The sequence below is a fragment of the Capronia epimyces genome (genome assembly GCF_000585565.1).
Source record: "Capronia epimyces CBS 606.96 chromosome Unknown aczIQ-supercont1.5, whole genome shotgun sequence".
In the NCBI taxonomy this organism is placed as follows: domain Eukaryota; kingdom Fungi; phylum Ascomycota; class Eurotiomycetes; order Chaetothyriales; family Herpotrichiellaceae; genus Capronia; species Capronia epimyces.
Genome location: NW_006912908.1, coordinates 1,482,299 through 1,496,077, shown reverse-complemented (window position 1 = coordinate 1,496,077; position 13,779 = coordinate 1,482,299). Strand labels below are relative to the sequence as shown.

Genomic DNA, 13,779 nt, shown 5'->3' with positions numbered 1-13,779 from the left:
GATTTCATCTCAATTGAGACTCGGTATTCCGATTCCATCGGTGAATTGAGTTGTTTGCTCGCATTTCCGTGGTTGCTAGCAGGAAAAGAGGATCTGCCGGGTCAAGACTTGAATAAATACTGGGAAAGGGGTGGCCTGTTATTCATCATTCTTTTGGGTGCGCGGCAGAATCACACTGGTTTTGGTGCAAGCACGGCTGGTGAATAAGACAGAGTCGAGTCAGGCTCTCCAAGCTGAATCATTACTTGTCTACTTTCAATAACATCTCCCTTATTACGCTGGTTATACCTCTGACTTGTCTGCCCCTTGGAACATAACCAAATCAAGACTCATCACAACTTCCGACATCAATCTTACGTCCAGCTCACCTCTTGACAAGTTCAAGATCGACTGCTGTCGCCTCTAAACGTCTGCTACCGTTGGCCTCGCCGCCATGGCGTCTTATGTATATTTCAAGTTCAAGTCACAGAAAGAACCTCAACGTGTAACCATCGATGGCCCTCACACGGATGTCTGGAATCTCAAACGTGAAATCATCAACATTTCTCGCCTAGGCGACGGTACAGATTTTGATCTCAAAATCTACAAGGAGAACAGCAATGAAGGTAAGGATAGTCTCAATGCTTGCCGAACGATCACCTCTGACAATCTGACAGAGTATACCGACGACACCGAAATCATCCCCAAAGACTCGACTGTCCTCGCACGGAGATTACCCGCATCAGCACCAGGCAAAGGCCGGGCCGCTCGCTATGTCTCAGGAAAGCCACCCATCAGTGCCAAACCCACCACGGGAACCGCGGCGAATAAAATGGCCAAGGCGGTAGACATGGACAAGGCCATGACGGAGCAAGAAAAGTTAAAGGCTATGCTCCAATTCACCGACGCACAATGGCAACAAAAACAAGAAGAGATGTCGCACGAGACACGGGTCCCAATGCAAGGGGGCAAGCCCTTCAAGAAGGCGAACGTCCCAGAAGGCGAGCCACCCCACGGGTATATCTGTTATCGTTGTGGCAAGAAAGGTAAGACGCTATGCCGATTACAGCGCCGAGTTTCTCGCGATTAACACTGTGCAGGTCACTGGATTCAGGCATGTCCTACCAACGACGATGCCAACTACGATAACAAGAATCGCATCAAGCGAACGACTGGTATTCCTCGCTCAATGTTGAAAAAGATCGATCAAGCAGACATCGATAAACTTGACGATACTCAAAGACAACATCTGATGGTGAACGCAGAAGGAGAGTATGTCTTTGCCCAAGCAGATGAGAAGGCATGGAGAAAACATCTTGAGCAAGTCAAAGCTGCCGAGGCGGCTCAGAAGAAAGTACAGATTGGTGACAAGGAGCTGCAAGATTGGGGCCTGGAATGCCCGATCGACAAGCGCTTGTTTGTAGATCCAATGAAGACACCTTGTTGTGGGAAGACATACTGCCACGATTGTATTGAAAACGCCTTACTCGAGAATGATCTCACATGCCCCGGCTGTGAGACGGAGAATGTCAGTCTTGAGCGTTTGGAACCCGACGAAGACGCGAAGAAGAAGATCAAGGAGTATGAAGCAGAAAAGGCAAATGAGAAACAACGATCTAGAAGTCCTACCGCCGCCGCAGGCTCACCCAAAGCCAACGCTGCAACCTCTGAATCCAGACCAACCTCGCGGGAAGGTACAGGTTCGCCAAAGTCGACTGACGGACAGACCAGAAAACGGAGTGCAAGTGAAGTGGATGGTTCTGGGCCAGATCAGCTAGCTGCTCCTGCTATGAAGCGTCAAAAGTCAGGCGAGGCTAACTCGTCGTCGACGCCTAATCCCGAGACCGAGGACAAAAAGAGCACGGCGAAAGAGGATACGAAGTCTCCCGAAAGTAACAATGTGCTGCCTATCAACATGATGCCACCTGATCTCTCTCAGATGTTACCAGGCAATGCCATGAACTTCCCTATGATGCCTAACTTCAACCCATTCATGATGAACCCGCTGGCGAATCCAGTGGCCATGGGGATGGGGATGGGGATGAATGGGATGAATGGGATGAACGGGATGAACGGGATGAATTTTATGAACCCGAACTTCAACAATATGATGCCTGGCATGAACGGCATGAACATGTTCCCCCAGGCCAATGGAAACACAGGCTTCGGAAATCAGACTCAAGTGCCCAACTTCAATATGAACATGAACATGAATACGAACCAAACTCGTAGCAACATGGGCCCCAACGGCTTCAATAGCAACCACAGTCGACCGAACCGAAATCCGCCCTTCCAACAACCCAAACCGCCACAACAGCCGGCGGGCTTCACGGGTGTTCCCACCGGGCCCAAGGCTCTCACACAGCAGCAGAATCAACAAAACTTCTATCCTCCAACGGGACCCGCGGGAGGCAAGTTCTCGAATCAGCAACGGCATGTTGGCAACGAGGAGGATAATGCATACATGAGACAGCCGGTGAACCCCCACCGCCATTTAAATCGCAACCGGAGAGTCAGGCAGGCCGAGTATAGAGAACTATGATGGATGACGAGTGTGGTGAGGGTGGCGGCAAAACGGCGGGTACTTTTGCACCGACTGCCCTGCCGCACGCATCATACTTTATTGCACGGTGAAGAGGCATGCATACCATACGCTACTAGATTCAAGGCTGCATTTGGGCTTGGTCTGTAAGCGGAAAGGAGTGACCGAAGGATTGGTATTGGGGATTCCGGACCTTTTCATCGATTGACGATACCCATGATAAGGTGAAGGGAACATCAACGGCACGGCAACGACATAGCAGAGACCGTATGTGGCGTTGGGCCATTGTCTGCATGAGCGAAAGGTCTCCTAAGTCGTCCTCGAAGACGCTCAGGGACGGGCGGTTCTCGAGGGATTTGAACACAATGTCATATCGGTCTGCAGACCGGCTTTTTACAACAAGCCAGCAAAGTGAACATAATCAATTGGGCTGTGAATACCAAACCACTTCCTGGCCGCGATATTGAACATCATGTACATGGATGGCTAACAGTACTCCGTATTCTGTACTCCGTACTCCATGCTCTGAAGTGTATATGAATGTGTAGTAGTAAACGCCCTAATCACGTGACATCAGATGACAAGGCTACAGGAGGCCGTACGGATACTCCGTACATGTCACTCTGCCCGCCACTTCTCCTCCGCACTCAGGATGAGAATCAACAAGGGGCTAACCCTCTCACGCCACGTCTCGAGCACGCCCTAAGCATGTTCTCGCCATTCCATGCAAAGGCAATCAGGAGAAAGGCACAGTAGCAGATCCATTTGGCCACCCTGGCTGCAGGAATTCGGCCACTATGAGCGGGAAAAGGTCTCAGCCGCAGGTGAATGCTTCGAGCCCACGGAATCTGGACTCAATGGCTTACCTATTCTAGGAGATGGTGCAGGTCGGTTCGTACCTCTTTCGCCCTCGGATCCCCCTACGAACGACAGGAAGCCTGGCTGACATCCAAGTGCGCTAAAGATGGCTCCGAGTACGACCGCCGCCCGAGTTGAAACAGTGGTGAAGAACATGCTGATTATGTGAAGGCGACCCTCGTCACCATTCTGGCGAAGCCGCTCTTCTAGCTCCCACCAGGTCCCCGGAAAGTCGACCAAAGTGATCGGTGCATCCTATTCGCATGCTGATCTACTCAAGTTCGAATCACTGTAGGATGCTAATTGACCGCGAGGCTCTGACTAACGGACTTTGCAGATCTTTGGGGTCTGGATCTCGACCACGGACTCCTCCAAGCTCCTCCAACCGACCATCGCAGACCCCTCCCTACGAAAAGAAATCCTTCCATTCGCCAGAAAGAAAGCCATACCCTAGCTATACGTCTTCAGTTTTGGGTGAAAGTTGGGATGCGCTAGGCGGTGAGGACATTGATGGGGACGATGATGACTTGGTCTACGAAGAAGACGAGGACGAGTTCGGCCTCCCCAGCATTGCAAGCATGCGTCGGAAACGGAGTATCAAGAACCGAACACTCAAATCTCAGGCCGTCACATATCCCAAGCTCTCACAAACCCCGTCCGCTCCTGCACTTGCACCGCCTGTCTCACTGGATCGCGCCAGATCAGGTAGTTTCGATATTGCCGAAGAACGAAATCCGCTGTCATATCCGAGCACAAAGAAGGGAGACGGGAAGATTCTAAGACCTCAATATAAGGAGATCCTAAAGGATCCAGCAAACTCTCTGCACCTCATCAACCATCCCCCCCTACCACCGAACGCGACGCCAAAGGAAGTCGAAGCTCACAACACGAGGATATCTCGAATCAACAAATTCAAGCGGATCTTGCAAGCAACATCAGTCTCGTTGCCAGACTTGCGAGCTGCAGCATGGTCTGGAGTACCTGAGGAGGTACGCGCGATCACCTGGCAACTCCTGTTAGGACACTTGCCCACCAACAGTGAGCGCCGAGTTGTAACTCTCGAGCGCAAGCGGAAGGAATACCTGGATGCCGTTCGTCAAGCCTTCAACACCGGCAATATGGCGAACCGTAATGGGTCCAACACTGGTCCAGCCGGGCCTACGTCGCAGCCACCGGGCAGTGCAGGCCGGGGTCGGGGGTTGGACGAGGCAGTTTGGCATCAGATCAGCATCGACGTGCCCCGGACAAATCCCCACATCCCGTTGTACGCATACGAAGGTACACAGCGGTCGCTGGAACGCATTTTGTACGTATGGGCGATTCGACACCCTGCTAGTGGGTATGTGCAAGGAATCAACGATCTTGCCACCCCTTTCTGGCAAGTCTTTCTGGGGACATACATCACGGACCTGGATATAGAGAGCGGCATGGACCCGGGGCAACTCCCGAAGGCGGTGCTTGATGCTGTGGAAGCGGACACCTTCTGGTGTTTAACGAAGCTTCTGGATGGGATTCAGGACAACTACATTGTGGCCCAACCGGGCATTCACCGACAAGTTGCAGCGCTGCGAGACCTCACTACACGGATCGATTCGGGACTGGCCAAACACTTCGAGAATGAACATGTGGAATATATGCAATTCAGCTTTCGCTGGATGAACTGCCTGCTGATGCGGGAGTTGAGTATCAAAAACGTGATACGGATGTGGGACACATATATGGTGAGCAGTGTCCTTCCTGTATATGTCCGGCCCGGTCCTAATTATGCTATTCACAGGCAGAGGAGAACGGGTTTTCCCAGTTCCACCTGTACGTGTGCGCGGCGTTTCTGGTCAAGTGGTCGGAGCAATTGATGAAGATGAACTTTCAAGAAATCCTGATGTTTCTACAAGCGCTGCCTACGCGGGGCTGGACCGAGAAGGACATTGAACTACTATTGAGCGAGGCTTTCATTTGGCAGAGTCTGTTCCGGGGCTCGAGGGCGCATTTGCGAACATCGAATAGCACCATCCCCATGGGGTCACTGGGTCCATCGCATTAACGAGGGATACTTGAAGCAGACACAGTGTATCTGATAACGACTCCTCCTTCTATCCACCTGGTAGCTCATTGCTGTCGTCGCGGGGGCCTTGTAATTTGACAGGCCACATAATACATACTACATAGCACCTACATAGCAGCGGCTGAGTGAGGTGATGATGATGATGATTGGCCGGGAACCAAACCCCAGGAATGACGTAGTCGACAGGTACATGACTTGTGCATTCCAATGATTCCATCCACCCGCAAGCAAAAGGACATGACAACCGCTCACTTGAAGCTGATGCTGTCATTGTGTCATTGCCAGTCAGACTGGACTGAATCAAAGCATCATCCATCTGCTGTTTCGGCGGCTGGATATTGTCGAGCGTGTTGTCGAGGCATTGAACGCTGCCCGCTGCCCTCTCAACTCCGCCTCTGACGCCCGCGGCCGTGGAGTGGTTCCGTCGTAACAGTGACGTGACGTCGGGTGACTCTCTTGGGATAGACATTACATATTCATAATGAGTGGAGGGGGCGCCTGAGAAAAGCCAGCTTCCTTAGACGTGTTTTTTTGTACTTTGAATATCTTGGATTCTCATCATCCCCAGCACCCTTCACATGACCAGCCAATTGGTCGTTTGCCGACTCATACAATTTGGACGACAAGTTGAGCGGCAGACCGCGTACCTGGCTCCGCGGGCTTATTCTACCAGTACCGTCCACACCATCTGCAGACCTTCGCCTCGACCCTTCATTCCTTCGCAGTCTCTCCACCCATTCTTGAGACATTTTGTTGCAATGCCAGACAAGCAGGAAGCTCACCAGTACCAGGCCGGGGCGACCACAAATAAAAAAGAGGACGAATGGAAACATCGAGAACCGTACCAGATCCATGAGAACGATGACAACTTCTCCGTGAAATGGGAAGGAGAGTGCCACTGCGGGAAAGTCAAGTATCAACTAAGCCGAGACAAGCCTTTGGCTGCAAAGTATTGTCATTGCACTACCTGCCAGAGATTACACGGGGTACGTAACTCAGTGCAGCACTGCGCTGCGAATTCTGCTCCTCCCACTCGCGCTGACATGGGTGGTCGAACAGGCCCCGTTTCAATGGGCAGCCATCTTCCACAAATCCGACATCAACTTCATCAAGGGCCATCACGATCTAGGCTGGTATGATCCGACGAACAAAGACACCTCCCACCACCTGCCCTGCAAAGTGTCCTGCGCCTTCTGTCGGTCACCCATTATGGATGAAGGTCGCAACATGATCCTCCTTTTCCCACCCTTGATCAAAAACATCAACACCAAAAAAGGCAGAGAAGCCTTTAAACCCTCCTGTCACATGTTTTATACTCAGCGAGTGGCAGAATTTCGCGGGGACGGTATTGTTAAATGGAGAGGCCTGGACAATATGAGTGATCTGCTGGACGATGACGAGAATGTCCTGGTCAAATATGACGAAGGCATGAAGAGTGAGGAGATGGATGAAAAGAAGAGGAAGCACATTGAGTTGGATGATGAAGATATGGTGCAGGGGACTAAGAAGAAAGCCTAAGCTTGCGGTACATGCCGGGTGAAGACGTGGCCACAGGCATTCCCATCAATATCAATGATAACAACGCGTTTCACACACCGTGGCATTGATATATCTTGACCGCATGAAATTACCAGGCACTGCCAGGCATCAAGCACCAGGCAGTCGGATAGATAAGATAAGCCAGGCGGAGAGGCAACACTGAGCTTTTCCCGAAGCGGCGCCACTAATCCCATATCGTTTGGTGCATATCTGCGGGCTTGGCACGGACTGTCATGGCAGTGCGGGTGTCAATTCTTCCATCAGCCGGGACTCCCACCCACCGCCAGTAGTGTCACCAACTGGTTTGTTTTGTCCCGCCTCGAGCGATCCTCGTTTCTCTTCCGTATGTTCAAAGCAAGGGTCGTATCTTCCTCTTTCCCTCTGAGGGCTGTGGCTGTACAAGGCCGACTGCTATCGTCATGGGCCGATCATCTTCTCAGGGCCTGACTGCCAGCGACTTCCATCACCAGCCTTATGTCAATCCTGTCGACATCTTTCCTGGCCGGTTGAGGCTGGTCAACCGGACTCATGGATACAAGTCTCCGATAAGTACCCAGACGGCCTCTCGAAGTCCATCCCGCTTCCCCAACGACCCTCAACCTCACAAATTCGTTTGTTGCGGGGAGGAAGGAGGTCCTTCTCACCGCCCGGCCGCTGCCCTGAATTGTTGCATCAAGTATGATGGGGCCGCCACCGATAGCCTGGATTTCCCGCAATCGTACAACGCCGTCCCGAATTGCTGCGATGAACTTGCCCCCCTCCACACTTCCCCGAGCCTAATGGACTGTGAGGACTGCGTCGATGACTGTGACGACTGTGTAGAGGAGCATCTGAAGTTCAATCCGCGACCTACGAATCATGTCGACCATTGTGACGAGTGCAAGGACGAGCAGTGCGACGAAGGCCAGCCGTGCAAAGACACTTGCGATGAATGTGATTTTTCTTGCTTTGATTGCATTGATTGGAGCGAGTTCGAGCGCGACAAGTCTCTAGGGTTGTCCTTTTCGGTCCCTTTGCTCGGCGACAGTGGATTCAATGGGGTCGAGAATGGGTTCATCGAGGCCGACCCGCAACTCGACGAGAGCGATCTGCTGAACTTCCGGGCCTCGGAGTTGTCCAACACGTCGTCGGACGTGATGGCACCTCCTCTTGATGTGCCAATGCATCACCAGTGTTTCCCCAGTGCCATTCCCTACTGGAACGACTTTGTGCAGGCTCAAATTTGCACAGGAATCCCACAGCTGGCGCCGCAAACCCGGCAGTATCCCCTTCCTCCATTTGGACTCGAGTATGGGTGTCATCCGGCCACCGCGCACCAGCAAGATCCGTTCTCAACATTCCCAGCGACCACAGCAAGCTCGCTGAATTTCACACCTACGCCTACACCGATTCAAGCATCCCCAGCTCCATCCCGGCCCGAGAGCAGTGCTTTGGCCGACACGAAAGATCTATTATCGGCCGTCTTAGCTCCCAGCACTTCTCTGGCATGCCGATGGCTGATGCCATGTGGCACGGTATGCGGCGCATCCTTCGCAACTGGGACGGATCTCAAGAAACATCTGAAAGCAGTCCACTTGATGAAAGGCGTGACCAAATGTAGCTGGCAAGGCTGCGACTCGGCTGATTTCACCTCGGAAGCAGCTTTGACGGGCCACATCTCTAAGAAACACCTTGCACCGCTATTGGCCTCTGCTGCAGCGGCGGCGGCGTCGTTGTCATCTTCGTCGAACACCAACAGCCATGCCGGTGACCCGCACCATGACCAGGGTGGGCCGTTCAAGTGTACCTACCCGGGATGTACCAAGTCGTTCATGTACAAGCAAGTGCGCGACGAGCATGTCGCCAGCTGCCACAACGGCAACAAAATGCACTGCCACATCTGCGGCCAGTACTTGAACGGCGAAGGGTCGAATTTCAAAAGACACATGGCCACCCACCGGCCCAAACATCAGCATATGATATGCAAGTTCCACGGACTCGGCTGTAAGAAGAGGTTTCCTCGGCTCGACAATCTCAGGAGGCACGAAGCCTGTTGCAAGTTTGGCAAGAAGGCCGGCCTGGTCCACGTCCATGGGAATGCCACCGCCGTTGGCGAGCGCAAGCATGGCCATCACCATCACCATCATCTCCAGAACTCCAACGACACCGCCATGGCATGATTGCGGGCGGAGGCGGAGGCGGCGCTTGGGGCTTAGGCCTAACAAGCTAAGCTATATAGTTATAGCTACATCTGTATTGAGCAGGAGGCTTCTTTCCCATTCCATTGAAGCTTTACCCTTCCCAGAAGAGAGAAGAGAGAAGAGAGCCGGACATTTTGACGTGAGTGAGGAGTTAGAGCTCGATTTTCAAGAACGGGACATGGAAACTCGTCAGCCTCATAAGGGCACGGGGAGGGTTTGGTTTTTCAACTGAACAAGATAGAGGGCAGAATCAGAATCAGAATCAGATGCAGATGCAGATGCAGATGCAGAAGCAGAAGCAGATGCAGAATCAAATGCAGATACCGGAGGGACACTTTCAAGTAGTAGTAGTATCTGAAAAACAAGGAAAAAACAAAATACAAAGGCTCGAGCCACAGCCACTTCGAGGAGTCGAAGTCTAGCCACCAGTCATGACCCGAACCCGAACAGCAGGGTAGCAAGCAGCCCGGAGAAACATCAAGAGAATGTAATGTTCTACGTCGAGGTCGTTGACTCTAGGCAGGACCTTTCTCTCGCCCTCACTGTCGAGAAGAAAATAGTCCAAAGGCACATCGAAACAGTAACAGCCCTGATATGCTCCTCTGCATTCTGTGAGGAGGCGGTTCAACTCGACTAATAGACTGTCCAAGCCCCGATCCCAGTCACTGCCATCACCCACCATCATCGTGCGTTGCATTAGCCTCGTCCAAACCCCAAGATCCAGAAACTAATTACGGAGTACGGCACGCGCAAAAAGTCGTGTGAAAGACCAAAACAAAGTGCTGAATCAAGACCAAAGTCCCATGCGCCCTCAAACGTCCATCGTATGACTTGGGGGTATCAATTGAATGCTGTAGTGTCAAATGCCCAAACATGCCCAGAAGGAAAAAAGAATGCGATCGGCGCCTGAATTGGTCGCCACTACCGTGTCGATGTTGGATGCTGGATCGATCCTCCGCGGTAGTCATGTGGGTATCAAGGTCGTGGGTATTCCAAAAAACCAAATCAAGGGGAACCAAACCAGGGAAAAAGGGATCGTCGTTGAATGCGTGATGGGGGCGTAAACCCCGAATCGAATTCGGGTCTGTAACAAAAGTCGTGTGGCTGGTTTACTAGTGTCGGTGTCGGTCGCCAGTCGTGCAAGACTGGTCCAATACCGGTGGTGTGTGACCAAGTCTGATGGTCGCGCGGGGGCCTTGTTCTTGTCGCTGACAACGTTCTGTCTCGGATGTCATGGTGGGCTTGTCTTGCCTTGGTTTCCAGGCGGCCGCCATGCTGGATCGATGCTCGACAATGTAATTGAGGGTCGTGACCGGTCACGACAAGGTGTCGACGCTGCTCGTGGCGCCTAGGTTCATCAAGGCAGCCACAGGCCGCTTTCCGAACAGGCGCTGTTTCTTCCTCTGTCTCCTCGTCGCGGCGAGTTCGGGGGTCCACACGCCGGCGAACAGATCCTCGCACTCATCTTCGTCCTGCGAATCGAATTCCAGATCATCGTCGCCGGTGATGTTCGACGGGCCTCCTCCTCCACCAAGCGTCTTCAATTCTCGGGGTGGGAGGGCCAGAACTTCATCATATGTCTGTAGCCCAGGATCCCCGTCGTCGGCCTCGTTCTCCCAAGAGACGTTTGTGCGGATCCTCTTAGTCTCGAGGATGAATTTGCCCACTTTGTACTTTTGGCTCTCCTCGCTGGCCTGCACGTATTTCCAGCCCAGGTTACTCCCGCAGATGGCACAGCTGATGTCGCTGACAATGTGCTGGCCCGTCACCAAGTTGCGGGGTATGGGTTTGTTCAAGAAGGTATTGGGGAGGGCTGAAGTTGTGGTGCGTATATGGCTAGTGGTGCCCTGGACCAGGTAGGCCCTGCCGTGTCTTCCGGTGAAGCCTTTGCTGATGATCTGCGACGTAAGACACAAATCCGTGGAACATTTTGCGCATTGGATGTGAGAGCTGTGCCCGTGGAGCAATTTGTCGTCGGGAGGAAGAATCGCCGACGAGGCCGATAAAGCAGGTATTGGTGTCGGGGTCGGGTATCTCACGAACGGGTTGGAGGAGGATGAGGGCACCGAACCGGAAACGGAGAGAGTCGAAGTCGTGGAATCGTCAGAGCTGTTGCTATCGGTGCTCGACTGGCGAGACTTGCGGCGGAAAGGCACCGAGGGGATTAGGTACGTCGGAAAGACCGCGGAAAGGGTATAGGCATCGGAGGTCTTGCGAAGAAAGGACATTTCGATCCGCGGTCGAAGGATAGGATGGGGCGCGACGATGCGTCCAGACGGGTCGAGAGAAAGATGCAAATCACTGAACTCACAAGGTTGGTGGCAGGTCGTAGGTCGTCGGTGTCGTTTATGCCTGGTAGTATGACAGAGTAGTAGTGTGTCTAGCACAGACCGCCGGGAATCGCGGATGTCAATGGGCGGACGTGGGACAGTCAGGCGGAGGAGAAGGTAGGATCTGATGCGGAACGAAGAGAGACGGAACGCTGGGCAATTAAATGCTATATGCTGTATGCTGTATGCTGTGGACCAGCCACGAACCCGACGGAACAATGGAGAGGAGGAGGGATTTGGAATCCTGCAAGAGGCCCATATCCTGTAACTCTGTATAGGTGTGTGTCTCGATGTTGAGAGGGTCACGGGGACAAGGACAAGGAGGGGAAGCCCGGAGCGTCATGACTGTTCCGGTGGTTCCCCGCCCCCGCCTACCTAATAGGTATACCTATTACGTTGGGGCGTAGGACTCAGTATAGTAGGTAGTAATGATTGTGTCCGGCGGATCAAGGCCGCTGCAGCTGCAGCTGCATCGTACGGCGGAGTACTCCGTACTCGGTACCTCTGCCTCAAAGAGAGAGAGAGCTTTTTGACAAAGTGATTCATTGATACAGTAGGACCATGAAACTAAAGCCTGGCACAACGTTTCCTCGCTGCTCGATAAATCTGACCACATCCACTGCCAGTGATCTGGTGTTCTGAGATCGACCTTGGTCGTCAGACCCCCTTGACTGAAATCACACCCTCTTTCCATCGCACCAATCTCGTATCCATGCTGACCGCCTGCCGATATGTCTGTCAATGCATCTCGGAACATCTTCTATCTCATCTCCACGCATCACCAAGCTTCCACAGGCTCCGTCTCCTCGTCCCTGCCATCTCCGTCCCCCATACCAACATCGTCCGTCTCAACCTCGCATTCAGCGTCAGATTCGATTTCAATGGTAGCTGCCGATGATGCATCATAGAGATTGGAAAGGGCCCCATCTGGCAATGATTCTGCGGCATTCGAGTTGACCACCGGGTTGACTTCGACCGCTTCGACAGTGTGATCGTTCGTTCCTAGGCCAGTCACTCCGACAGAGCGGCTGCCATGCAGGGCGTAGTCCGACTTGTTGTCCGTCGATTGTGCAAGGGCATGGCTACCGTCATGGAAAGCCGGGGGCTGAACATCAGTAGGGCCTGCTTGACGAACATACAACGGGAGATTCAACAATTCTTCGTATGAATTGGCAAGGGGATTGAGGGTCATATTGTCGGCTGTAGGCGCGATAGGGTTGGTTGGCACATTGTGGTCGGCAATCGACTGTGCCCATGGACCTGCATTGTGATACAGAAATGGATGATATGTGTAACCTGGCGTGGTCTGTGGCATCGGATATGCAGAGGACGTCGTGTTCGAAACCATTGCGAGTGGAAGTGAATTCATGTAATGCGATGGGTCCAGGCTGTTCATATAAGGACCTGCGAGGTTGGACAAACGATAGCTTGTGGCTGGAGAAGGGGAATTGTACGCATTCAACGCAGCAAAGGCGCCATGTGACACGACCGCATCTGATTCCTTCTTGACGACACTAGGAGCCGCCGCGGAAACCTCCTGGTTGGCCATAGGGATTGTCGCTGGCTCTTGCTTGACCACAGGCGAGGTGGAACGGGGATTGTGGAGACTCGTTGCTGATGTGTCGGGTTCTTTCTTGATGACAGTGGAACAAGACGGGTTGTTGTTGGCAAGACTCGGGTATCCAGACGATGGTTCCAGCTTGACAATTGGCTGACTCCACATTGGACTCACATACTGCTGGCCTGTGTTCATCATGGAACGGGCTGCAGAGGTGTCGATATATGGAGATGGTTCGAGCCTGGCCTTTTTGGAGCCATTGTGCTCCGCGGTCCGCTGTTTGGCAAGCCGTTCATTCTCCTCTTCCAAAAGCAGTCGTTTGCCCTTCGCTTTCTCCTTGGAGGCTTTGCTTTCGCCATCTTTCTCCTTTCTGGCCTTGGGGGCCTTAGGCTGATTGGAGAGACCCTCAAATTGCCCTCTCATCCGGCTGTATCGCATCCGCGCTGCATGGCCGTTGGAGATATCAAGACTGCTTGCAACCAGGTTCCAGTCGATCGATCTGAGATCCAACTGCTTGAGGATGGTGTACAAGAAAATGGGAGTTTGGCCATCGTTGGCGAAGTTCTTGGTGCGTCGCAGGGAAGCCATGATGAGATGAAGGCCAGTGTTGGCGTGGGGAGCTGCTGAGGATGTTTTTGGAGGTGCAGTGGGAATGCCAACTGGAGGATGAAGAGTTGTGAAGGAAGAAGGCTGGTGATGAACTGTGCGAAGTGGTGATAGAACCTAATATC

At 52.8% G+C, this 13,779-nt stretch overlaps 6 protein-coding genes across 6 annotated transcripts; 4 read left to right on the top strand and 2 right to left on the bottom strand.

The window, feature by feature from the left end:
* Window positions 1–433: 433 nt before the first annotated feature.
* A1O3_06485 (uncharacterized protein) lies at window positions 434–2,521 on the top strand (the record flags this gene model as incomplete). Its single annotated transcript, XM_007736604.1, has 3 exons — window positions 434–605; window positions 657–1,025; window positions 1,080–2,521. The coding sequence occupies 3 exons, from the start codon at window positions 434–436 to the stop codon at window positions 2,519–2,521; spliced, it is 1,983 nt and encodes a 660-aa protein (XP_007734794.1).
* A 797-nt stretch (window positions 2,522–3,318) lies between these two features.
* Window positions 3,319–5,420, top strand: A1O3_06484 (uncharacterized protein; the record flags this gene model as incomplete). Its single annotated transcript, XM_007736603.1, has 6 exons — window positions 3,319–3,345; window positions 3,397–3,412; window positions 3,486–3,495; window positions 3,551–3,658; window positions 3,717–5,100; window positions 5,157–5,420. 6 exons carry the CDS (start codon window positions 3,319–3,321, stop codon window positions 5,418–5,420), a joined length of 1,809 nt encoding a protein of 602 aa, XP_007734793.1.
* Window positions 5,421–6,199: 779 nt separating this feature from the next.
* On the top strand, window positions 6,200–6,959 carry A1O3_06483 (uncharacterized protein; the record flags this gene model as incomplete). Its single annotated transcript, XM_007736602.1, has 2 exons — window positions 6,200–6,427; window positions 6,501–6,959. The coding sequence occupies 2 exons, from the start codon at window positions 6,200–6,202 to the stop codon at window positions 6,957–6,959; spliced, it is 687 nt and encodes a 228-aa protein (XP_007734792.1).
* A 440-nt stretch (window positions 6,960–7,399) lies between these two features.
* Window positions 7,400–9,139, top strand: A1O3_06482 (uncharacterized protein; the record flags this gene model as incomplete). The annotated part of the gene is made up of 1 exon (XM_007736601.1): window positions 7,400–9,139. One exon carries the CDS (start codon window positions 7,400–7,402, stop codon window positions 9,137–9,139), a length of 1,740 nt encoding a protein of 579 aa, XP_007734791.1.
* A 1,337-nt stretch (window positions 9,140–10,476) lies between these two features.
* A1O3_06481 (uncharacterized protein) lies at window positions 10,477–11,388 on the bottom strand (the record flags this gene model as incomplete). The annotated part of the gene is made up of 1 exon (XM_007736600.1): window positions 10,477–11,388. One exon carries the CDS (start codon window positions 11,386–11,388, stop codon window positions 10,477–10,479), a length of 912 nt encoding a protein of 303 aa, XP_007734790.1.
* Window positions 11,389–12,268: 880 nt separating this feature from the next.
* A1O3_06480 (uncharacterized protein) lies at window positions 12,269–13,636 on the bottom strand (the record flags this gene model as incomplete). The annotated part of the gene is made up of 1 exon (XM_007736599.1): window positions 12,269–13,636. The coding sequence occupies one exon, from the start codon at window positions 13,634–13,636 to the stop codon at window positions 12,269–12,271; it is 1,368 nt and encodes a 455-aa protein (XP_007734789.1).
* Window positions 13,637–13,779: the final 143 nt, after the last annotated feature.